This window comes from Neophocaena asiaeorientalis, unplaced genomic scaffold (genome assembly GCF_003031525.2).
Source record: "Neophocaena asiaeorientalis asiaeorientalis breed wild unplaced genomic scaffold, Neophocaena_asiaeorientalis_V1.1 scaffold78, whole genome shotgun sequence".
NCBI classification, from domain to species: Eukaryota; Metazoa; Chordata; class Mammalia; order Artiodactyla; family Phocoenidae; genus Neophocaena; species Neophocaena asiaeorientalis.
The window spans coordinates 10,229,715-10,255,206 of NW_020175018.1; the positions used below are offsets into that span (position 1 = coordinate 10,229,715).

The window sequence follows — 25,492 nt, forward strand, 5'->3', positions numbered from 1 at the left end:
AAAAAAAAAAAAAAAAAGAGAAGTCACTGCAATGAGAAGCCCATGCACCACAATGAAGAGTAGCCCCTGCTCGCCACAACTAGAGAAAGGCTGTGCGCAGCAACAAAGACCCAACGCAGCCAAAAATAAATAAATAAATATTTTTAATTAAAAAAAGATGAGAAGACAACTAGTCAGGAAAATATGAGACAAAAAGACTTCTAGGAAGATCAGTCTTTGCTTTGAAATCTTATTTTTCTAACGTTAATACAATCAAGCTAGTTTTCTTATACTTACTATTTGTATGCCATATCTTTTTCTATCCCTCTACTTTCAAGTACCTGTGTCTTTTCATTGTAACGCATCTTTTGTAGACAGTATATAGTTAGGCCTTGCTTTTTTATCCACTTTGACAATCTCTGCCCTGTATACTCAGGAACTCAGACCATTTACATTTAGCCTTATTGTTGCCTTGGCTGAGTTTGCAACTCTCACCCTGCTATTTGTTTTCTACTTGCCCCTTCTGTGTTTGTGGTCCTCTACTGCTCCCTCCTTGCTTTCTTTTCAGCTAACCAAATATATTTTAGTATTCTATTTTATATCCTCTATCAGCTTCGTACTTATACTGCTTCATTACTGTTCTTTTCGTGATTGCTAGGAATAGCAACATACGTCCTTAACTTATTAAAGGCTATTTACAATCTATATTACACCTCTTCACGCCTGACCCTTAATATTTATCCCTTATCTGGAATTCCCTGGCGGTCCAGTGGTTAGGACTCTGAGCTCTCACTGCTGAGGGCCTGGGTTCGATCCCTGGTCGGGGAACTAATATCCCTCAAGCCTCACAGTGTAGCCAAAAATACATATATATATTTATCCCTTATCAATTCAAACAGGACATTTTCAATTTCTACTTCCTGTTTTCCACATCCTGCATTGCAAATAAAAAACCTTACAATATATATTTTGTATATGTTTCACATTTTCCGTAATAAAAATTTTTTAAATTCCTCTTTGACGCATGAATTTAGAAATGTGTCTACTGATTAACATAATGATTTTGTTAAACTATGTCTCGCTCTTAATTTTTAATGGAATTGCACCACCGTTAGACAATGTATACTTGAAAAATTATTGAAACATTTTTTGTGGCAAATATAAGTCAACTTCACGAAAGTTTCATATAAGCTTGAAAATTATGTGCATTCGCTTATTGTCGTATGCACTTTCATGCACATTAGAACAAGTTTTCAATTATGTTACTCAAATCTTATAGTTGCTTATCTTCTTGACACATAATTAAATGTTATATTAAAAATCTCCATGTACAATACATGTGACCATTTATCAATTTCTCCCTGAAAATATGCCACTTTTTGCTTTGTTTATTATTATGCTACATTACTGGGCATATACAAGTTTAGAAATTTTTTATTTTCCTGAGTTGTTCCTTTTATCATTATGAAGTAAAGCTCCATCCTTAATAATATTTTCTGCCTGAAATATAAATAATGTATACATAAATAGAGCAACATTTCTTCCCCTTAGTATCTGTCTCATTTGTCTTTTCCTATGTACCTTATATCTTTGGAGGGCCTCTTGTAGATAGTATATTACTGAATTTTTCTTAAAAAGGCATACTGATAATCTCTGACTTTTCCCTAGGAAGTTTAGATCACTTTCATTGACTATGATTACCAATGTACTTGGACTTGTTTCTACTTTATTATTTCGTGCTATAATTATACTTTTTTTCATATATATTCCTTTCGTACTTTTTACTGTAATGATCATAATTCACTTTCCTCCCCCTTCTACCTGTTTTGAATTTACACCTTCTCCTTATGTTCCTTAAAAATATTTTTCTTAATATTTTAATAAGCAAACTTTACTTACTCTAAGCTTCCTCTGAACAATAAATGGATCTTACTAGTATGGTTGAATTCTTTATTTTCTCCCTTCTTTCATGTTGTTTTCCAGGATTTGGCACCATTTTATCTTAATAACCTCAATTAGCCATTATTAAGATGATTACTGTCTTATAAAGTCCATGCTTCCTTAGGAAGCAAGGGGATAATTTTTTCTCATGAATCCTTGTATATCATCCCTTCCTTTTAGTTTCAATTTTCCTCTTCCTGAAGAAATCCTCAGAAGTTCCTTTATATCACCAAAACCAACCATGCCCCTGCAAAGCTGTGATAGCACTGATCAGAGGGTTAATGACCTGGGGATTTCCCTCACGTTCTTGACAGCTAAGCTTTCCATTTAAAGGGATGGTTGATCCTTTTTTTAAATTAAATTTATTTATTTTAAAATCTTTATTTTTATTTAATTTATTTATTGTTTCTGACTGCGTTGGGTCTTCACTGCTGCGCACAGGCTTTTCTCTGGTTGCAGCGAGTGGGGGCTACTCTTCGTTGCGGTATGCGGGCTTTTCATTGTGGTGGCTTCCCTTGTTGCGGAGCATGGGCTCTAGGTGCGCAGGCTTCAGTAGTTGTGGCTCGCGGGCTCTAGAGAGCAGGCTCAGTAGTTGTGGCGCATGGGCTTAGCTGCTCTGCAGCATGCAGGATCTTCCTGGACCAGGGATGGAATCCGTGTCCGCTGCACCGGCAGGCGGATTCTCAACCACTGCACCATGAGGGAAGCCCCAAATTTATTCATTTTCTTTATTTATTTTTGGCTGCATTGGGTTTACGTTGCTGCATGTGGGCTTTCTCTACTTGCGGCGAGCAGGGGCCACTCTTTGCTGAGATGCACAGGCTTCTCATTGCAGTGGCTACTCTTTGATGCAGAGCACGGGCTCTAGGCGCACAGGCTTCAGTAGCTGTAGCACACAGGCTTAGTTGCTCTGTGGCATGTGGGATCTTCCCAGACCACAGATTAAACCCATGTCCCCTGCACTGGCAGCCGGATTCTTAACCACTGCACCACCAGGGAAGTCCTGCAATGGTTGCTCCTTTTTAGCCAGTACTTCTAGGTGTTTTGGACGCGCAGGCTCAGCGGCCATGGCTCACGGGCCCAGCTGCTCCGCAGCATGTGGGATCTTCCCGGACTGGGGCACGAACCCGTGTCCCCTGCATTGGCAGGTGGACTCTCAACCACTGCGCCACCAGGGAAGCCCCCTTCTAGGTGTTCTGAAGACACTATTTTAGATTATCTAGGCTGACACACTGTCAGAAGTGGAATTCAAAACGGAAGGAAAATTTGTAGGAGGTTGATGTCAATTCATACTTAAAATATTAATAAGACAATTCCATTAATTTTTTGAGAAAAAAAAACAGGTTCTATGAAACTATATGATAAATTATACAATCATGTAACACAGACTACATGAACATATACTGAACCAGGGATTGGCAAACTTTCTATAAATGGCCAGACATTAAATATTTTAGATATTGTAGGCCAAATATGGTGTCTATAGCATATTTAACTTTTTTTTCACAACCCTTTAAAAACGTAAAAAGGATTCTAAGCTACCAGACAGTACAAAACCAGGCCATAGTTTGCAGATCCCTGTATTAAAAACACATACAGAAGTGAGGAGGCATTTGACTTTGGAAACCACTGTGTTGAACTGCTATCCACTCATACACATGACAGGCTATCCTATCAAGCCTGAAAACCTGAATGATGACCCACAGCCTTCTGCCTGCTGCAGAAGAAGTCATCCTGTGAAGCTCATGACTGGGAGGCGTCACGGTCTTCAAGTTTAGATTCACATTTTCCACTATTAAAAACTTCAGGGCTTCCCTGGTGGCACAGTGGTTAAGAACTAACCTGCGAGCTCTATTTACAATAGCCAGGACTTGGAAGCAACCTAAGTGTCCATCAACAGATGAATGGATAAAGAAGATGTGGCACATATATACAATGGAATATTACTCAGCCATAAAAAGAAACAAAATTGAGTTATTTGTAGTGAGGTGGATGGACGTAGAGTCTGTCATACAGAGTGAAGTAAGTCAGAAAGAGAAAAACATATACGGTATGCTAACACATATATATGGAATCTAAAAACAAAAAATGGTTCTGAAGAACCTAGGTGTAGGACAGAAATAAAGAGGCAGATGTAGAGAATGGACTTGAGGACACGGGGAGGGGGGAAGGGTAAGCTGGGACGAAGTGAGAGAGTGGCATGGACACATATACACTACCAAATGTAAAATAGATAACTAGTGGGAAGCAGCCATATAGCACAGGGAGATCAGCTCGGTGCTTTGTGACCACCTAGACGGGTGGGATAGGGAGGGTGGGAGGGACACACAACAGGGAGGAGGTATGGGGATATATGTATATGTATAGCTGATTCAGTTTGTTGTAGAGCCAAAACTAACAAACAAACAAAAAGAATCCGCCTGCCAATGCAGGGGACATGGGTTTGAGCCCTGGTCCGGGAAGATCCCACATGCCACGGAGCAACTAAGCCTGTGCATCACAACTACTGAGCCTGTAGTCTAGAACCCGCAAGCCACAACTACTGAAGCCCGCGTGCCTAGAGCCCATGCTCTGCAACAGGAGAAGCCACCGCAATGAGAAGCCTGCGCACCGCTACGAAGAGTAGCCCCTGCTCACTGCAACTAGAGAGAGCCTGTGCACAGCAACAAGACCCAATGCAGCCAAAAATAAAAGAAATAAATTAAGAAAATAAAAAATAAAAACTTCAGGGCTTCCCCGGTGGCGCAGTGGTTGAGAGTCCGCCTGCCAATGCAGGGGACGTGGGTTCGTGCCCCGGTCTGGGAAGATCCCACATGCTGCGGAGTGGCTGGGCCCGTGAGCCATGGCCGCTGAGCCTGTGCGTCCGGAGCCCGTGCTCCGCAACAGGAGAGGCCACAAGAGTGAGAGGCCCGCGTACTGCAAAAAAAAAAATAAAAACTTCAGTACTGTCACCACTAGAGGTGACATGATTTTCTTTGGCAAAGTTCTTCTGGCACTCCCTAATTGCCGCCTCGTCTAACCTGTTAGGACCACTACTTGTAAGACGCCGACTCTTGACACATCTGCCTGAGAAACTGTTTTTCTGGGTGGCTAACTGAAATATCTCCCCCCAGCCTCTGTGTGCTTGGAAATTTCACCTTCTCAGGATCTAACTCTGACCAGATTCAGCCTTAGTCATTTACAACAATCAGGGTTTGCAGCTTCTAGGACAAGTGATTATGTGCTATTGTCTTCTCCGCTAAACACGATGGGCCATGGAATTAGGACATGCTGAGAGTTGTGTATGTTTGGTGATAGGCAGTCACCTTGGTAATTGTTGGAACATACCATTCCTCCTGGCTTTGACACAGTCCTTAGGTACTGAGACAATGCAGAGAGAACTTGGCCTTTGGAGGAGAGATTTTTGCTTTTTAAAGCTACTGTGAAATTGTGGAATACTTTCTTACTCAGTTTTAATCTACCAGCTGTTGATTTTAGCAGCTGCTGCCAACTGCTACCTTGACTGGCCCCCTTGCCCTCGGTGAACTGAGAAACAAACAACTTACCAACTGAACAAAATCTTTCCTAAGGTACAGGGAACAAAGTCGAGATTTCACAGACTGGACTGTCATTTGATGCTATGTTAGTGGCCTAAGGCAAGAGATTTTGTCATCCTGGCTCCAAATAATCCCACCTCTGTTCGTCTACCCTGCTCTAGGAGGCAGCACAGGAAAACATTTCGTATGTGGTATTTGCTATTAGTGTAGAAAATGATTTTAATAAGTCAGACTGTTGGGTTTTAAGCCAAGGGACCTAAGGCCAATTTCCCTTTTGGCAAATTAGAAAATGCGGAAAAGTGAATTATATGAGGTATTTTACTATTGCTTAAAATAGTTCTTTGCTTATATGTATTTTTCATACTCATAAAGTGTTACATAGCCCTTTTGCATTTTTTTAGGGATATAATTTATCTCACCAAGAATTGAGACAAATTGTACAACATGAATGCAAAACAAGAGGGAGTTGGAGGAAATACATCTATAGTGAAAGTATCTGAAGCAAACCGTAAGAAAATCTGAAAGGATAGTAATTGATGGAACTTCCTGATAGAAGGAGGAAGTAAGGCCAAAAAGACTTGGGGGAAAAAATGTAGACTTCAGCATCCACACACCTTACTTGTTTCAAGCAAACTCCTCTAGACAAGTGTGAACAAGATTTGCAAGGGAATGAAGGGGATTTACAAGAGTGGGGCTTTCTCCAAAATGTTGCTGTTTAGCTGGAAAGCTTATGGTAGCCAACCACAAAGTGTTCTCTAGAAAAATAGGTAAAAACTATGTTTTCTTCTATTTCTAAGAGAATATAATCTTTCCACTTATATAACAACTGTGAGTTCTGTTGCTGAGAGTAGAAAGAACTTTCAGATATTCCAACAATTCCTGGAATGCTAGCAATAAATTCTCCAGCAGATCCCTGATTTCTTCAATAATTACTTTCTCATCTGGAATCTACCTGTACTCCAAATATGTCTGGGACACCCATGAAAAGGTAATCATCTAAAAGGAAAAGAAAGGGATTTCCCTGGTGGTCCAGTGGTAAAGAAACCATCTTCCAATGCAGGGGACACGGGTTCAATCCCTGGTCCAGGGAACCAAGATCCCGCATGCCGTGGGGCAACTAAGCCCGTGCCACAGCTACTGAGCTCATGCGTCTCAACAAGAGAGCCCGCACACTGCGAACTACAGAGCCCATGTGCTCTGGAGCCCGCGCACCACAGTTACAGTGCCCACACACCCTGGAACCCGCACACCACAACTAGAGAGAAGCCCGCGTGCCACAAGAAGAGCCCGCGCACCACAATGAAAGATCCCGCTTGCCTCAATGAAGATCTCGCGTGCTGAAACTAAGACCTGACACAGCCAAAAAGATAAAGAAAATAAAGAAATATAAATAAATAAATATTAAAAGGGAAAGAGTACACTTGCCCGGCTTCTTTTCATTTTCCTTCTCTCACCCTAGCATTGACCACACTGCGAGATACATAATAAGTGCTCAACAGATTACTGTTGGGGATGAATAACTTCTACATGATTTTTTTTCCCTAACAGCGGAGCTACACAACTGCAAAATGGTATTGGATTTATAAAAGAAAATTCAAACAGCATTACAGCCTTTTCTTTAGTCCTATATGACAGTTGTCAACAGGGTTTTGAATGTATACGAACTAAGATGACACAGCCTAAACAGAACAAAGGTATCAGCTAAGCCTCATTTTGGAGTTGTTTCTTTTCTATGAAACTTCGTGTGACCCCAATCTCTCATAAAGAAATAATCCACCCTTCCTTTGTGCTCTGACTCTACCCTGGTACTGTGACACCTGTTACAACATCTGTAATATTTACTGTTTTTAGGTAACACATCTCCGTATGCTTAAGAAGGTCTAGCATATAGCAGGCACTCAATAAATCCCATTAAATGAATTAAAGTTATAAATAAATGTGTGATTTTCTGCATAATTTCCACAGACTAAAAATGCTGAGTGCTTTATCTTCTTCTTTCTGAAAATGGTAGGTGCATACCTGTCCTCTTTATTGACTTGAGAATAATATGATCTTTGTCTGATTGCAGAATAGAAGGAGAAAGCTTCATTCAGATAGCTGGTCTCAGATGTGCGCAGGCTATGAGAAGAAAAAGAAACTCTTTACATTTGACAGGACCTCAAACTCTTCACCATGATAAATACTTGTTCCATTATTCCTCTCTTCCTCTACTCCAGGGGATGGGAATAACTATTCTAAATTTGAGTCAGCAAAGCAATAATCATATCACCCTTAAAATGTATAAAAATAGTAACGATAATAAAAAAAAAAAAACACCTCCCCGCCGCTCCCAAGCCTTTTTTGATGGCAACCCAGAGTACACGTTATTCTCATTCTTCAAAGGGCCTCTCTAAACAGCCTTCCACTCAGTTAAATCTTCCCACCTGGGACCAGGTCTTTCATGACCTTCCCCAAATTCATATAGTAATTTGTCCTTTGGCTCATTTCTTTAGTTTTTTCTCAGGACTCAGAAATGGACTAATTCATATTAATCTTCATAGGATGCTGGTGAGTTGGATTTTCTGTTTAACATTTCTAGTTTGTTTTTTTAATTGGAGTATGGTTGACATACAATAACATTTGTAGTGTTATAAGGGATTTCTTAAGAAAATATTCTACCAGGGAAGGTGACTTTAATGATGGGAATCTGGGTGGCATGCCAAAAGACAGGGAAAGGAAGGAATTTTCTGGCCTATTAAACTACAAATGGTCCAAGCCTTTTTATGAAACACCTGGTATCACTTAATGATAATGAGACATTTAGATCCTAAAAGGAGCTCTCTTCTTTCCTTGACTCATGGGTGGGACTATATAGATGATATTGCACTAAGGATACAATTTAAAGTATCTTTATTGACTTCATGTAACCTTTTAGACATATATGAGGATGAGCTTTAAGGTATCCTCCTGAAAACCACTCCTTCAAACATACCAGTTATGATATGTCTCTGTACGGTATCAAGATTCAGGTGAAGCCATTAAGAACCATAAAATTCATTTAGTATTTATCTTTTATCTAAAACCAAGATCATACTCCTTTAAGTTTACAAATGAGTCTGACCAAACGAACTGTGTGGAAGGTGAGCCTCTGAAACAAATAATGTCACTTGGATTATGGAAGGGCATTTAAAAATGCTGTCTCGATCAATATGATCTGAACTTTTAGGATTTCATTTGTAACTCCTCAGTTTTCCCTCCTACCAGGTATGTATTGATGCATACTTCTGCATGCTGTGTTCAAATCAGGACAATGCTTTATGTTTTCCATTTGCGATTCACTTACTAATAATGGTAGTATAGCTGCCCAATCTTAGAAGCAATTTCCCCTATTTGCCACCGCTTCAAGCCATACCGATTATCCAAGACTTGTCTGTTTTACATAGGAAATAAGAAAATAGAAATAAGAGAATATAAATTTCAAAAATAACCAAATCTGTTAATTTAATAGGATAAAGTATCACCCAATTCATCATGAAATTTTGAATACATAAATTGAAATTCATGAATTTTTCATGAGACTTCAACATAATCATTCAATTAAATTCAAAAAGCATTTATAAAATGTCTATTTAAAGTAAGTTGAAATATAAAAACAAACTTCTTTGAGCTACATGCATGAAAATTAGAAGCAACCCCCCCCCCCCCCCAAATAGCTTTGCCCAAAAAACAACATCTATTTTTAGAATGAAACCATGAATCTGCCTATCCATTAGAGTTAATCTGCACCATTTCAGGTAATATTGTCTTTAAAAATCAAATAGTATTTACATTTGAAAACCTTAAACAAATAGGGAAAAATCAGTTTGCTTTCATTTGGGTCACAAAGATGAAATACATTAAGATACACTAAGAGATAAAAAGCACTGCAGTGATATATATTAGTCAAACTGTTACTAATAAAAAATGGACCCTCACTCTCCTTTAACTGTAAAAATCCTTTACCGGTGCTGCTGCTGGAACTTCCAGAGTTTGGTGTAAACATCAAAAGTTCTTCCAAAATAAGACTGCCACTGCTTCTGCCCATATTGTGGCAAATCTCTGTAATGAGAAGTAAACATATATTAATTTTAAAACTCGTATGCTACTTGGAAACTGAGTCTTATGATGATACAAACTGGATGGATTTAAAGCACTTGCATTCAAGCTTTCCTTAAAAAAAAAAAAAGTTACATTTTTTAGAGCAGAAATAGTTCTATTACGGGGGTCCAGTACACATTCTTTCCTGTTCTTCTCACCTACCTCTGACAGCTCATTTGTAGGCTCCTCTGCAGATGTCTCTCCCATGAGGTTTCTAGCACTATCTCCCTTCTTTCTGGGTGCTCGTATTCATACTCACTTGTATACTGATAACTTCCACATGTTTGTCTTCAGCTAAGAACTCAGCACTTGGAAAAACATTGCTTTAGGGAATAAATCTAGAAGTGGATGTGCAGGTGGTATTGTTGTTCTCAACTATTCTACCCCCTCCCTGTAAGTGAAACTATATATCCTTGTCCTTGGCCCTGGCCATTTAACTTGCTTTGGCCAATGAAATATAAGTTATCTACCACATGTCTGAGAAGAAGATTTAAAAGGTATTACATGGTTCAGCACTTTTACTTTTCCCTCTGACCTAAGACCAAGATAGGGCTGCCCCTCAGGCTGGAACACAGAAGGCACATTTAATGGAGCCTCAGAACTGCAGACAACTTGTAGCTAACATGGGAGCCGGAAATAAATTTCTACTATAGTAAGGTACTAAAATGTTGGAGTTATTACAGCAGCCAGTAGAGTTATTACAGGAAAAGCCTGTAGAGAAACCGGTACCAGGAGTAGGTTATTGTCCTAAGAAATACATTATGTGACACTGGCATTGAGACTGAGTGTCAAGTAACTGTTACTGAAGGCTGTCATATAATACAGTGGCAAAACTGCATTTGCCTGCAATAACTTGGAAAGTAGATAATGTGACTAATGAACTTGTGGATTTATACAAATAAGCCAGGAAACAGTATGCTATTAGGCACACGTAACAAAATATGAGAAAGAGATGAACTCAAAAAAGAACTAGCTGCGAGCAGGGCTGAAAAGGAAAAGAGGAAATCCACAAATTCCAGAACTTTCAAGATTGAAAAATACAACAATTTCTAATGCATAAATGTAAAAGACCCAGTTGCGAAATGCTAGCTATAAGCAGCACCTAGACAGTCTCATCCCCAGGGCAAACCCTCTTCATTAAAGCCTGTGAAGAAATTTATGAAAGTGGAGCCAAGTACATTCTTTCAGGGGGACAAAATAGATCTGGGGAAAGAATCTAAGGATTTGGCTGTCTTGTAGAAGGCTGATAAGCTCAAGGTTACCTGTAAAAGAGTCTAGAAGAGAGAGAGGGGAGTGTCTCGAAATATTGTGGGCATGGCTATTGGTATGTGGAAGCTAACCTGAATCAAACAGACAGAGTCAATGAAATCTTGAGAGCGTTGTACTCTCAAAAGCCATTTGTGTTATAAAGGAATAATAAATATTCATTGATTACATCATGGTACACTTCGTATTTCACTCATGCAACTGTGGACAACTAGTAGTGGATGGCCTCCCTTGAATGTTTAGCCTGGCTGGCAGCTAAGGTGCTGGGTCACATGTTTCTCATCATCTAACAGGCTAGCTTGGGTCCATTTACATGAGGTGGTTGCAAGGATCCCAACAGCAGCAAAAGGGAGGGCAGCTCAGATATGCATGTTTCTTTTTAAGACTTTCCATCATATTTGCACTGTCCCATTAGGCAAAACAAATCTCATGGCCAAGCCCAGCGTCAGTGTGAGAGGGGGATGACTCATGGGCACGGATATGGGGAAGGGAATGACTTTTACAAACAATCTGTCGCAGAGACCTTATGCTTTTCTTTCTTTTTCAATTTGTTTAAAAATAAACAAATTTATTTATTTATTTATTTATGGCTGTGTTGGCTCTTCATTGCTGGGCACGGGCTTTCTCTAGTTGCAGTGAGCGGGGGCTACTCTTCGTCGCGGTGCACAGGTTTCTCATTGCTGTGGCTTCTCTTTGTTGCGGAGCACGGGCCCTAGGTGCACGGGCTCAGTAGTTGTGGCGTACGAGCTTAGTTGCTCCGCGGCATGTGGGATCTTGCCAGACCAGGGCTCGAACCCACGTTGCCTGCAGTGGCAGGTGGATTCTTAACTGCTGCGCCACCACGGAAGTCCCTCTTTTTCAGTTTTGAAAATATGTCTCTTAGAAAACAAAAATACTATACAGTGTATAAAGCAAGAAATAAAAAACACCTTACTGCTTTTCCTTTCTAGTTCCCAGAAATAACCACCACTGAAAATGCATTTTCTCTCTATATTTAAATATATGTCAGTTTATCTATTATTTTATATAAATGGGATCAAACTATATATAATTTTCTCTAACATGCCTTTTTAGTTTAATAATATATCAGGTTTCCTTAATGCATATAGAATTACATCAATATTTACTGTGTAGAGTGTCGTATATAATGAACCAATCTACTTAACCAATCCCCTCCTGATGGACATTCATATTGCTTCCAGTTTTTCCCTGTCATAAAAATGCTGCAATAAACATCTTCATACTAATAAACTTGAATAGTTATGTGATATGAGTAAAAGGCAAATTTCTGTAAGTGGAATTAATGAGTAAAAGAAGATGTGCATTTCTGTACCAGATGTTAAGACAATGAGTAAAAAAGCAAAAGGTTTTCCTACCCAAAATTTTCAGACACTACAATACAAGAATGAACTAGCAATTCCAGTTTTAAATCTATTTCCATTATCCTTACAATAAGTAGAAACTCATTTCAGATTACCAAATAGGTTAACTACAGACACTAGTTTCCAAATTTATTGCAAGTTTTTATCCTTTTTATGTCTCCATGGATCTTTAGTGAGAGGGTGCATTAGGAAGAGCTAATCAGTTATTTTTATTTTTATTTTTTTTAGTTATTTCTGAGATATACATTTAAAAATACTAACTAGAATTATGACTTATAACATTATACCAGAACATATAAGATTTTTAGGAATTTCATGTATGTCTGAAACATTTATATTAACATATTTCCATACAAATAACCCAAAGAAAGTTTAGTACTAGTTTTGTTTTTTTTAAGTTTTTATTTATTTTTTTATACAGCAGGTTCTTATTAGTCATCAATTTTAACACATCAGTGTATACATGTCAATCCCAATCGCCCAATTCATCCCACCACCACCCCCACCACGATCGCTTTCCCCACTTGGTGTCCATACATTTGTTCTCTACATCTGTATCTCTATTTCTGCCCTGCAAACCGGTTCATCTGTACCATTTTTCTAGGTTCCACATATGTACATTAATACACGATATGTGTTTTTCTCTGACTTACTTCACTCTGTATGACAGTCTCTAGATCCATCCACGTCTCAACAAATGACCCAGTTTCGTTCCTTTTTATGGCTGAGTAATATTCCATTGTATATATGTACCACTGCTTCTTTATCCATTCGTCTGTTGATGGGCATTTGGGTTACTTCCATGACCTGGTTATTGTAAATAGTGCTGCAATGAACATTGGGGTGCATGTGTCTTTTTGAATTATGGTTTTCTCTGGGTATATGTGCAGTAGTGGGATTGCTGGATCATATGGTAATTCTATTTTTAGTTTTTTAAGGAACTTCCATACTGTTCTCCAGAGAGGCTGTATCAATTTACATTCCCACCAACAGTGCAAGAGGGTTCCCTTTTCTCCACACCCTCTCCAGCATTTGTTGTTTGTAGATTTTCTGATGATGCCCATTCTAACTGGTGTGAGGTGATACCTCATTGTAGTTTTGATTTGCATTTCTCTAATAATTAGTGATGTTGAGCAGCTTTTCATGTGCTTTTTGGCTGTATGTCTTCTTTGGAGAAATGTCTATTAGGTCTTCTGCCCATTTTTGGATAGGGTTGTTTGTTTTTATAGTATTGATCTGCATGAGTTGTTTATATATTTTGGAGATTAATCCTTTGTCTGTTGATTCATTTGCAAATATTTTCTCCCATTCTGAGGGTTGTCTTTTTGTCTTGTTTATAGTTTCTTATGCTTAGCAAAAGCTTTGAAGTTTCATAAGGTCCCATTTTGTTTATTATTGTCTGTTTGCTAGTATTTTGTTGAGGATTTTTGCATCTATATTCATCAGTGATATTGGTCTGTAATTTTCTTGTTTTGTAGTATCTTTGTCTGGTTTTGGTATCAGGGTGACGGTGGCCTCACAGAATGAGTTTGGCAGTGTTCCTTTCTCTGCAATTTTTTGGAAGAGTTTGAGAAGGATGGGTGTTAGCTCATCCCTAAATGTTTGATAGAATTCACCTGTGAAGCCATCTGGTCCTGGCTGGAATATTTTTTTTTTTTTAGTTCTTCTTGCTTCTCCAATCAGTTATTTTTATTTTTTTTAATCAGTTATTTTTAAATTGAAGTTGCTGTTAGAATCTTTAAGACTCTTACCAAGTGGCTACTGCTAGGAAGACAGTATTTTATATAAAAGCATTAGGCAGCAACATCAACTTCATGAGAACTGATAACCCTTGAGTGCTTCTTTAAAGATACTATGTAAAGCCTCTCTGCAAATTTTCAAGTAAGCGTTTGCCTACAAGTTCCTTTGCATTTCCAAAACTGACCAATTTAATAAACCTCAGTGATACATCTTGTTAAGGGAGAAAACAGAATTAGAACTCAGTATTTTATTTCATGACTATATAATTTCAGGTGTTCAGCGGAAAGGGCTCTAGGGGAAGGGACTTTTCTATGAGGACTAAAAGCACATAAAATGTGGTCGGCCTAAAAGGGTTAGAACAAGGCTCCAAACGTATGTTGTAATAAAGTATTTTCTGATTTATAGCTATGAACAATGTAGACAAAATTCTATACAATTTTTGTTGAAAGAATTTAGTGCATCTACCATTCCAGTCTGAACACTCAGCTATAAAGACAGCAATGTCTTTTTCAAAACAGTGTTTAAGTTTTTTTTAAAAAAAAACTTCCTAAAGGGTAAATCCCATGATCACCCTTTTTCTAGTGAAACATATCGTAGAAGCTATTATACTCTAATAGGATTAGAGTCCAAAATTAACTAAGGTACTTTATAAAGAGTCTTAGATAAATTCCTCTACTATTCAGAGCTTGACTCTGGTTTTAAACTCTGAATAGACCATCTGGTCATTATTACTGTCAGTAGAGATGGGAAATTAATGGTCCATGGAATTAAATTAAATGGGGCTGTATGAATTATCCCATAAGCTAAATGACCTTCTATTTCACATTTTGCAAAGGCACCTCTGTTATAAATTGGCTGCTCATATTCTTTTGCCAAGTTTTCAGAGGAAATCGAAAGCGCAACGCTAATCTCACTCTGTTTTAAAATCCTCAACTCTTATCAGCAAAAGTTGGGAGACTATTAGTGCAAATGATTAAACCTACTTCTCAGAGATGTTTCAAATGTAAAGTCGAGATGGCACTTACGAAGTTTCTTCCAAGTTTCTATAAATTGACCACCTTTACTAAACTGAATTAGCTAAGATCATTGATGCCTACCGACACCTAAAATCCAAGTCCAATAGTTACTTTCCAGTCCTTATATCAGTGCTCCCTATGACATTGACATGGCTCATCACTTCTTCACCATCTTGTAACCCTCTCTTCTTTCTGTTCTAACAGTCTCTTTCATTGGTTTCTCTTTCCTTAGTCTGGTCCTAAAATGCATGGCTTCCCCAGCATAGGTATGTATAATACACATAAACACACACACACAGACACACACACACTAAAATGAGGATCAGAGAGCTTAAATGATTTGCCTGGGAACTCATGGCCAGTAAATTGTTGAGTTATGACTGAAATTCATAACCCCTTTGTACCTGTAATCAAATACTCTCTCCTTTCTACCACAGGGAAAAACAACCTAGATTTTGATTCTACATTAGTAAAGTCCTTCTCTGGGAGCTCACTCTTAGAATGCTGTTGACAACAACATTGTGACTTGTTTTGACAACAAGTCAAAAACTCTGAGTTGTGTCCTAATAAGCAGAAGGTTAGGGCACACAGAGAGACACCTGGGATGCACGTGCTCAAAGAGACGACCATGTGAGGACAGAGCAAGAAAAATGGCCATTTGCAAGCAAGCCAAGGAGAGAGGCTTCAGCAGGAACCAACCCTGCCGACATGCTGACCTTGGACTTCCAGCCTCCAGAAGTGTGAGAGAATAAACTTCTGTTGTTTAAGCCACCCAGAGTGTGGTATTTTGTTATGATAGCCCTAGCAAACTAAAATAGTAAGTGATAACGTAGCCTTCAAATCCCAAAATACAAACGGGTGGGAACAAATGAGCAACAGCCAAAAGTCCTGCACGCTATCAGTATCTGTGCAGGAAGAGAGAGAAGAAACAATGGGGACAGAGGATGGACTATGAAGAAGAGAACCTCCCAAAACAGCCAGTATGTATCCACGGGAAAGCACAGTGGACCATTATGAGAACAGAAGCTAAAAGGTGGAGGAATTCTGCCTGAGCCAATAGCCACATGTGGCTAATGAGTACTTGAAATGTGTCTAATTAGAATTGAAATGTGTGAAAGTGTAAAATATTCAGTGTACTTCAAAAACTCAGTATGAAAAAAAAGAATCTCAATACTTTCTTTATATTGATTACATGTTGAAAGAAAATACTTTAGATATATTGGATCAAATAAAATATACTGTTAAAATTAATTTCACTTTTTTTTTTTTACATTTTTAAAATCTGGCTACTAGAAAAATTTTAAATCACATTTGTGGCTCACATTAAATTTTTGTCAGTCAATGCTTCTCTACATCACGTGATTATGACACCTACTGCACCCTGGTGGCAGCCCTCCTCAACTGCAAGTGCAACTATTTGGGGTAGCAAACCATATAAAATGAAAGCAGGCATCACAAGCTTGTATAGATAGTTTAGGGTATTACCTCTGAAATAACATATACTTTATTATTACCTGGTCGCAGAACTTTGCCTCTAGGAAAGTATTAATTTTTTGAAGAAGGAAGAGAAAGGGGAAAAAAAAGAGGGACGAGAGAAATAAGAGAGAGCGCAAGAGGGGGAGAAAGGGGACAGTGTGAAAAAACTGTTAATTTCCCAGTTATCCTTTCCTATATAGGAACCAGGGCATCCTAAAAATAGGCTGTTGAAGAAAGCATTGTAGATGATTTCTTCTTTACTTTGAAATATAAGGAGCATATTTAATAAAAATTTCTGCCATTGTTTTTATTTAAGGTCAATACACTTCACTTTGGTGCACTTCTTTGCATATTTGTTTGTTTATTTATTGCCTCCAACATTTATTTTGGCTTTGAGTATTTGCTCCTCTGGAGTCAAATAATTAGTGATTTACAGGCCTCTGCTGTTTCAAAAGTCATGGATATCACTGGGTAGGCACAGGTGCATACCTCAAATACATGTCTCAAGACGCTGCCTTAAATAATCTCATCAAGTATTCCATTCTGCTTCGACAGTCTTAGTCACCATGGTAACTAGAACCCTGCAAGCACTTCGGCTTTTGATGGTTTTCTGACATTATTCAAAGCTATTTCTAACATCATTCTCACTTCATTATTACTGTAACTACATATGCAAGAGCTATTATAAGCAATACGCCATTCATTTTATCTATTTCTCACTCTCTGGACTATGTTTTCTTACACGGTGAGTGGATAGAAGAGATTATTTATTATGCACATATTTTAAGGAGGTATTTTCAGTCAAGTTGTAGTGATGTGCATGAACCTAGAGTCTGTCACACAGAGTGAAGGAAGTCAGAAAGAGAAACACAAACATCGTAAATTAACGCGTATATACGGAATCTAGAAAAATGGTACAGATGAACCTATTTGCAGGGCAGGAAAAGAGACGCAGATGTAGAGAACGGACTTGTGGACATGGCGGGGAAGGGGAGCATGGGATGAATTGAGAAAGTAGCATTGACATATATACACTACCATGTGTAAAATAGACAGCTAGTGAGAAGCTGCTGTATAGCACAGGGAGCTCAGCTCGGTGCTCTGTGATGACCTAGAGGGCTGGGATGGGGGATGGGAGGGAGGTTAAGAGAGAAGGGATATATGTATACATGTAGCTGATTCACTTCGTTGTACAGCAGAAATTAACACAACATTGTAAAGCAATAATACTCCAATAAATAAATAAAGTTGGTCTAATAGATCTGTATCAAGCCCTGCTGCCTGATATCAGAAAATGCACCTTTTTTACTTACTGTTGGAATATTTGGCTGCATATTGGGTCACTACAAAAATCTCACTCATTTAAAAAATATTTTTAAAAAGATATTCATGAAAAAAAAGATATTCATGGCTGGGAAAATGAAAAGGCTGTGACAACTTGGATGACAATTTACTACATATAAGGCAAAAAGATACACCTTCAAGAGTAAAGAGAAAGTTTATTGTACCCAAATAAGGCATTACATATATAGACACTCTAGCCTTTCATGCACTGAAACATACTTTTTCACTCTGCTCATAAACAGTTAAAAAGCCCAAGTGAGGGAATACAAGGGGGTTGCTCCCATGCTGTTATGTTCTCTTTCTTTGTCCCAGTACAAGGTCCATGGATATGTTCAGTTTGCAAAAAATACACTTATAATACGTGTACTTTTCTGCAAGCATATTAACACTGCAATAATAAGTTCAATAACCAGCTTGTGAACTCAAGAAAGAAAGAGAAAACAAAAGGAAAGCTTGCCAAAAGATAAGCACCAACAGTGAAGGGAAGGCTGGGAATCACAGGTCCCATGTTAAAAGCTGATTCTGGGACTTCCCTGGGGGCGCAGTGGTTAAGAATCCGCCTGCCAATGCAGGGGACACGGGTTCGAGCCCTGGTCTGGGAAGATCCCACATGCAACGGAACAACTAAGCCCGTGCGCCACAACTACTGAATCCCACGCACCTAGAGCCCGTGCTGCACAACAAGAGAAGCCACCGCAATGAGAAGTCTGCACACCACAACGAAGAGTAGCCCCAGCTCGCCACAACTAGAGAAAGCCGCGCACAGCAACGAAGACCCAATGCAGCCATAAAAAAAATAATAATAAATTTATTTTTAAAAAAATCTGATGCTATTCCACCTGGACTCCCACTTCACCCCTTTCCCCGAAGTTCCAAAACTGGTCCAGAGCCACTCCCAATATATTTCTCTTTCTCTATAAGCACTGTGATTCTGTTTTCTATTCAGACCAACACAAAAATGGGGGGTTGGGAGGGGGACGACCCAAAAAACTCTTATTTTAATTATTCCCAAGGAATCTTTTCTATTTCAAAAGAAATGTGCAAAAACTACATCAATGCTTGAAAGCAGAGATGTGTTTAATTTCCGTAACTCAAAGAGGTTCTTCGGAGAAAAGTGTGGGGAAGAATGCCACACATCCCTCCAACCCACCACCATGGGCAACTAACAGACCTACAGATGTTCTGATTGCTTTCCAATAAAGGTCTAACAATGAACAAAACACTTTCATTTATATAAACAAGCACAGAAAATACACACACTCACATGCACCAGACACTGTGAGAAAATCAGCCCCCCAGAAGAAAGAGACCAAACTGAGTACTAAGAGCAAAGAGTCCCCACTAAGAGTTAATATGGCTTATAGAACATAAATTTAACAGAGAACTTCTGATAAAACAAGATCATGTGAAACATACTATTTTCACAATTTGCTTTTTAAAATTTAACCACATACTGTGGGCAACTTTTCATTTATATCTCCACCAACAACTTTTTAATAGTTCCATATTATTCTCTGTGTGTGTGTGAAATGAATTTTCTTTAAAAATGAAAAGAAAGGGGCTTCCCTGGTGGCGCAGTGGTTAAGAATCCGCCTGCCAAGGCAGGGGACACGGGTTCGAGCCCTGGTCTGGGAAGATCCCACAAGCAACAGAACAACTAAGCCCGTGCGCCACAACTACTGAGCCCATGAGCCACAGCTACTGAGCCGGTGCACCTAGAGACCATGCTCTGCAACAAGAGAAGCCACCGCAATGAGAAGCCCATGCACTGCAACGATGAGTAGCTCGCCGCAACTAGAGAAAGCATGCATGCAGTAATGAAGACCCAACACAGACAAAAATAAATAAATTTTCTTAAAAATGAAAAGAAAAAGGAAGAGTCAAAGTACTAATCTTTCAGTAAATTACAGATTTGCATTGGCACTAGCCACATCCGCTCAAACAAAAACCCAAAAGCATACAGAGAAGATATATACTTTACTCACCATAAATCTAGTTTTTGTAGAAATAATTAAGGCTTGTTTAAAATGAAGGGGACCTGGGACTTCCCTGGTGGCGCAGTGGTTAAGACTCCACACTCCCAATGCAGGGGGCCCGGATTCGATTCCTGGTCAGGGAACTAGAGCCGACATGCATGCCACAACTAAGAGTTCACAGGCCACAACTAAGGAGCCCACGTGCCGCAACTAAGAAGGCAGCGAGCTTCAACTAAGGAGCCTGCCTGCTGCAACTAAGACCAGTGCAACCAAATAAATGAATAAATAAATATTAAAAAAATAAAAATAAAGTGATGGGGACCCTTCACACAAAACACTGAAAATAAATCCCTGGTGGATTTGCTTACCCACTTTTCTAAGTCAGAATGATATCATGAAACGATCACCACAATAACTCACTAATAACATCCATCACCATACGTAGATATCAAATTATTTTTTCTTGTGATGATAACTTTTAAGATCAACTTTTTAGCAACTTCCAAATATACAATACAGTATTATTAACTATAGTTACCACACTGTACATTATATCCCTATTACATACTTATGCTATAGCTGTAAGTTTGCACTTTTTAACCCCCTTCACCCATTGCATCCCCGCCCCCCTCTTCTGCTGCTGGCAATCACCAATCTGTCCTCTGTACCCATGAGCTCGGTTGTTTCTTTTGTCTTTTGCTTTGGTTTTTGTTGTTGTTATTTTTAGATTCTACATAAAGTGAGATTATATGGTATTTGTCTTTCTTTGCGTGACTTGTTTCATTTCAGCATAATGCCCTCAAGGTCTATCCAGGTTGAAAATTCCAAGATTTCCTTCATTTTTAATGGCTGAAGAATATTCATATATATATATATATATTCCACAATTTCTTTATCCATTCATCCGTCAGTGGACACTTACATTACTTCCATATCTTGGCTACTGTAAATAATGCTTCAATGAATATGGGGGTATATATATCTTTTCAAGTTAGTGTTTTCATTTTTTTCGCATAAATGCCCAGAAATAGAATTGCTGGATCCTGTGGTAGTTTTAACTTTTTAAGAACCTCCATACGGTCTTCTATGGTGGCTGCACCAATGTACATTCCCTCCAACAGTGCACAAGGGCTCCCTTTTCTTCACATCCTCACCAACACCTGGTATTTTTTTGTCTTTTTGATAACAGCCATTCTGACAGGTGTGAGGTGATATCTCATTGTGCTTCGATTTGCCTTTTCCTGATGATTAACAATGTTGGGCACATTTTCATGTACCTGTTGACCATCTGTACATCTTCTTTGGAAAAATAACCAGTCAGATCTTCTGACCATTTTCTAATCAGGTTGTTTGTTTTTCTGATTTTGAGTTGTACAAAAAGGATTAATTCCTGAACCCAATATAGTTTTAAGTACTTAAGAACTAAACTGAAATAGGTATCCTGAGCATTATAATAAATTTCTCTGACAATGAATAAAGTCCTAAAGATTAGATCTCACACAATGTTTCCATGTATTAGGGTTTCCTACTATTTCCACAGACACAATTTTACTCTGCAGTTATTTTAAAAATAAATAAAACCTTTGTTATAGTTAAAATGGCACTTTAAAAGAATCAAAATGAGGGAATTCCCTGGCAGTCCAGTGGTTAGGACTCAGCGCTTTCAGTGCCATAGGCCCAGATTCAAGCCTTGGTCGGGGAACTAAGATCCCACCAGCCGCACGGTGTGGCCAAAAAAATCAAAATGAGAACAGTTTTGAGCTGGTAAAATATATTTACACAACCAAAACACTGAAAAAGAAGGTGAAGTTCACCTTTATTTTTAGGTAACACATATTTTTGGTATGTGGCCAAAGGATAGAGATGTACCTGAAAGTGATTTATACACCGTGGAGTGCTATGTGGAAGTGTGTTCTGTCATTGTTACTGTTTCAGCAGCCACAGAGTGATTTGAGTCCAGCAGAGAGTCTCCAGCAGAAGACTACTTGAACTTTATGATTCATTTATGATTCAGAATCAGATCCGGAAAATAACCCTTTTTAAGAAGAGAAATGCCACTGCTAAATTCAATATGCTTCTCAGACATACTGAATAAAGAATTTCCATTCAAAAACACATCAAAATTTCTAGTGTCTGTCTTATTTGAATATACAGATAGAACAGCTAGTAAACTTTGGATCAAATACATAATATCTAGTTTTTTAAAAAGCAGTATAGCAAAAACCGCTGATATGAAATGACAAGGTGAAATGTGTTGGGCATATGGTGGACAAATTGAATACATTTTCTAAAAATGTTGAGAAAAAGAATAGAGATGAAAATCAAAAGAGAGTAGATGGCTAATAGAGACTTTAGATTGCAAATTCAATATAAGCATTACAGGTATGAACAAGAAAGGAGAAACAGGGAACAAGCAAGAAGAAAGAAAAAATGAATTAATCAATTGAAAAAAAAATGTTTTCTGATAAAGAAATGCCTAAGATCTCATACCATACACAAAAGTTAACACAAAATGGGGCTTCCCTGGTGGTGCAGTGGTTAAGAATCCACCTGCCAATGCAGGGAACATGGGTTCGAGCCCTGCTCTGGGAAGATGCCACACACCGTGGATCAACTAAGCCCATGTGCCACAACTACTGAGCCTGCACTCTAGAGCCCATGAGCAACAACTACTGAGCCCGCATGCCACAACTACTGAAACCCACACACCTAGAGCCCATGCTCCACAACAAGAGAAGCCACCACAATGAGAAGCCTGCACACCGCAATGAAGAATAGCCCCTACTCACCGCAACTAGATAAAGCCCGCGCGCAGCAATGAAGACCCAACGCAGCCAAAAATAAAAATAAAATAAAATAAAAATAACCAAAAACTTATAAAAAAGGTAACACAAAATGGTTCACAGACCTAAATATAAGAGCTAAAACCACAAGACTCTTAGAAGGAAACATCATCCGAGTAAATCTCAGTGACCTCAGGTTAGGCAATGATTTCTTAGGTATGATACCAAAAGTACAAGAGATGAAAGAGAACGACGAGTTGGACTTTATTAAAATTAAAAGTATTTGTGCTTCAAGGGACACCATCAAGAAAGTGATGAGACAACTCACAGAACGGGAAAATATATATCTGCAAATCATTACATCTTACAAGGGACTTGTATCCAGAATATACAGAAAATGACTACAACTTTAAAATTAAAAGATAAATAAACCTATCTGAAAATGATCAAAGGATTGGAATAAATATTTTCTCCAAAAAAAAGACATAAAAATGGCCAATAAGCACATGAAAAGACGCTGAACATCATTAGCCATTAGGGAAATGCAAATCAAAACCATAATAAGATACAACTTCACACACACTAGGATGACTGTCATCAAAAAGACAGACAATAACAAGTGTTGGTGAGGATGTGGAGAAACTGGAACCCTCATACATTGCTGATGGTACAGTCTCCTTGAAAAACAGTCTAGAAGTTCCTCAAAACGTTAAACTTAGAGTAAGTACCATATGAGCCAGCAATTTCACTCCTAGGTATATATTCAAGAGAACTGGAAACACATGTTCATCCAAAACCTTGTTCACAAGGTTTTGGCTGAAACCCAACTCAGCCAAAAATAAAATAAATAAATAAATTAATTTATTTATTAAAAAAAAAAAGCGACTTCAAACCAGGGTGTACTGGGGTCGTTTTCTGAATTATAATAGTGAAAGAAAAGAATTCTTTAAAAAGATGCATTTAATCTATAAAGCAAAAGAAACCAAACTGATCTCAAAGATCTCTTATGTAGCACAAAATAGGAAGCAGCAGAGTGTGGGAGTTAAGAACACTGTCTTTGGAATCCTTCATTTAACAGATGTTTGTGAAGCACCTGTGACGTGCAAGACCCTGGTTTAGACAGCAGAGAAACAGTGACACATAGGGTCCTACTCCTAGGGATATTTCATTCTAATGTAGGAAGACATCATAAGCAAATAAGATCACTTGAGGTAGCGATGAGTTTTATGAAGAAAATTAAATAAATATAGAGATGAGAAAGTGATTGAAAGTATAGCTTTAAATACAGTGGTCATGGAGGACTCATTTGATGACCCTGTATTATCTTTATAATTGTAAGTTTTTTTAAGATATATATATTTTTATTGTGAAGACATATTTACTCTCATGCAGTTATTTAATAACCGATGTGAGTTAAAAGCTCCTTCAGTATCTCCAAGGTGTGCAGAAAGGTGCATTACCCAGTGCAAGTTACCCTCCTCACCTAAGGGCATTCTTCTTTGGGGAGGTGGGAATGAAAATGGGCACAGCATTTTAGTTGCTCAACATTATTTACTGTTTACGAAGCCAGGTAAATTACATATAAGTAGACTCCAAACATTCTACTAACACCACAACTAAGCAGCAGAGTATCAAAATGATTAAACCTTAAGCAACTATATTAGAGTCAAAAACTCTACAGCCAAGATTCAAAATACTTATAAAGCAGAAGGGCAATAAACTTCTGATAGGCAGTAAACTTAATTCACAGAACTTTCTTATCCTTCCTTATTCTCTCAGCTGTATGTAACTCGATGAAGTAGGCTTTGTAAATGTGTTCCAACTCCTCCCAGTCAGAGGGTTTGCCATATTCCTAACATTGCATTTTAGAGACTTATTATTTTGATAGATTGGACTTTTAAAAAAATTTTTTAAAGAAGTGTCTTGGAGGGCTTCCCTGGTGGCGCAGTGGTTGAGAGTCCGCCTCCAGATGCAGGGGACACGGGTTTGTGCCCAGGTCCGGGAAGATCCCACATGCCGCAGAGCGGCTGGGCCTGTGAGCCATGGCCGCTGATCCTGTGCGTCCGGAGCCTGTGCTCCACAACGGGAGAGGCCACAACAGTGAGAGGCCCACGTACCGTAAAAAAAAAAAAAAAAAAGAAGGGCCTTGGAGGATAGTTGATTAAAGATATATTCTTTAGGGACTTCCCTGGTGGTGCAGTGGTTAAGACTCCAGGCTCCCAGTGCAGGGCATTGGGGGTTCGATCCCTGGTCAGGGTACTAGATCCCACATGCATGCTGCAACTAAGAGTTCACATGCCACAACTAAGGAGCCCGCGTGCCACATCTAAGGAGCCAGTGAGTGGCAAATAAGGAGCCCATGAGCCACAACTAAGGAGCCCGCCTGCTGCAACTAAGACCCAGAGCAACCAGATAAATAAATAAATAAATATTTTTAAAAAGATACATTCTTTAAAAAGAATTTTTTTAATTAATTAATTTATTATTTTTGGTTGCATTGGATCTTCATTGCTGTGTGCAGGCTTTCTCTAGTTGTAGCGAGCAGGGGCTACTCTTTGTTGCGTTGCAGTATTCTTTAAAATAAACTCTGTCAGTACAATTCCGATACTAGGGATGTAGAATAAAATTATAAAATACGTTAAAAGAAGATTGCATTTTTACCCAGAAATAAATTGCAAATTAAAAATAACTCACTAGGGCTTCCCTGGCGGCGCAGTGGTTGAGAGTCCGCCTGCTGATGCAGGGGACACGGGTTCGTGCCCCGGTCTGGGAAGATCCCACATGCCGCGGAGCGGCTGGGCCCGTGAGCCATGGCCGCTGAGCCTGCGCGTGCGGAGCCTGTGCTCAGCAACGGGAGAGGCCGCGGCAGTGAGAGGCCCTAGTACCGCTAAAAAAACAAACAAACAAACAAACTAACTCAGTGGGCTTCCCTGGTGG

General features: G+C 38.8%; 1 protein-coding gene across 1 annotated transcript in view; it reads right to left on the reverse strand.

The window, feature by feature from the left end:
- SCAI (suppressor of cancer cell invasion) overlaps nt 1-25,492 on the reverse strand; it is a 134,191-nt gene that overhangs the window by 38,525 nt on the left and 70,174 nt on the right. The window contains exons 4-6 of the mRNA XM_024762112.1: nt 9,438-9,533; nt 8,779-8,865; nt 7,476-7,574 (exon numbers count right to left, since the gene is read on the reverse strand). Of these exons, the coding sequence (XP_024617880.1) occupies nt 7,476-7,574; nt 8,779-8,865; nt 9,438-9,533 (282 nt within the window). The remainder of the gene's footprint in view (nt 1-7,475; nt 7,575-8,778; nt 8,866-9,437; nt 9,534-25,492) is intronic.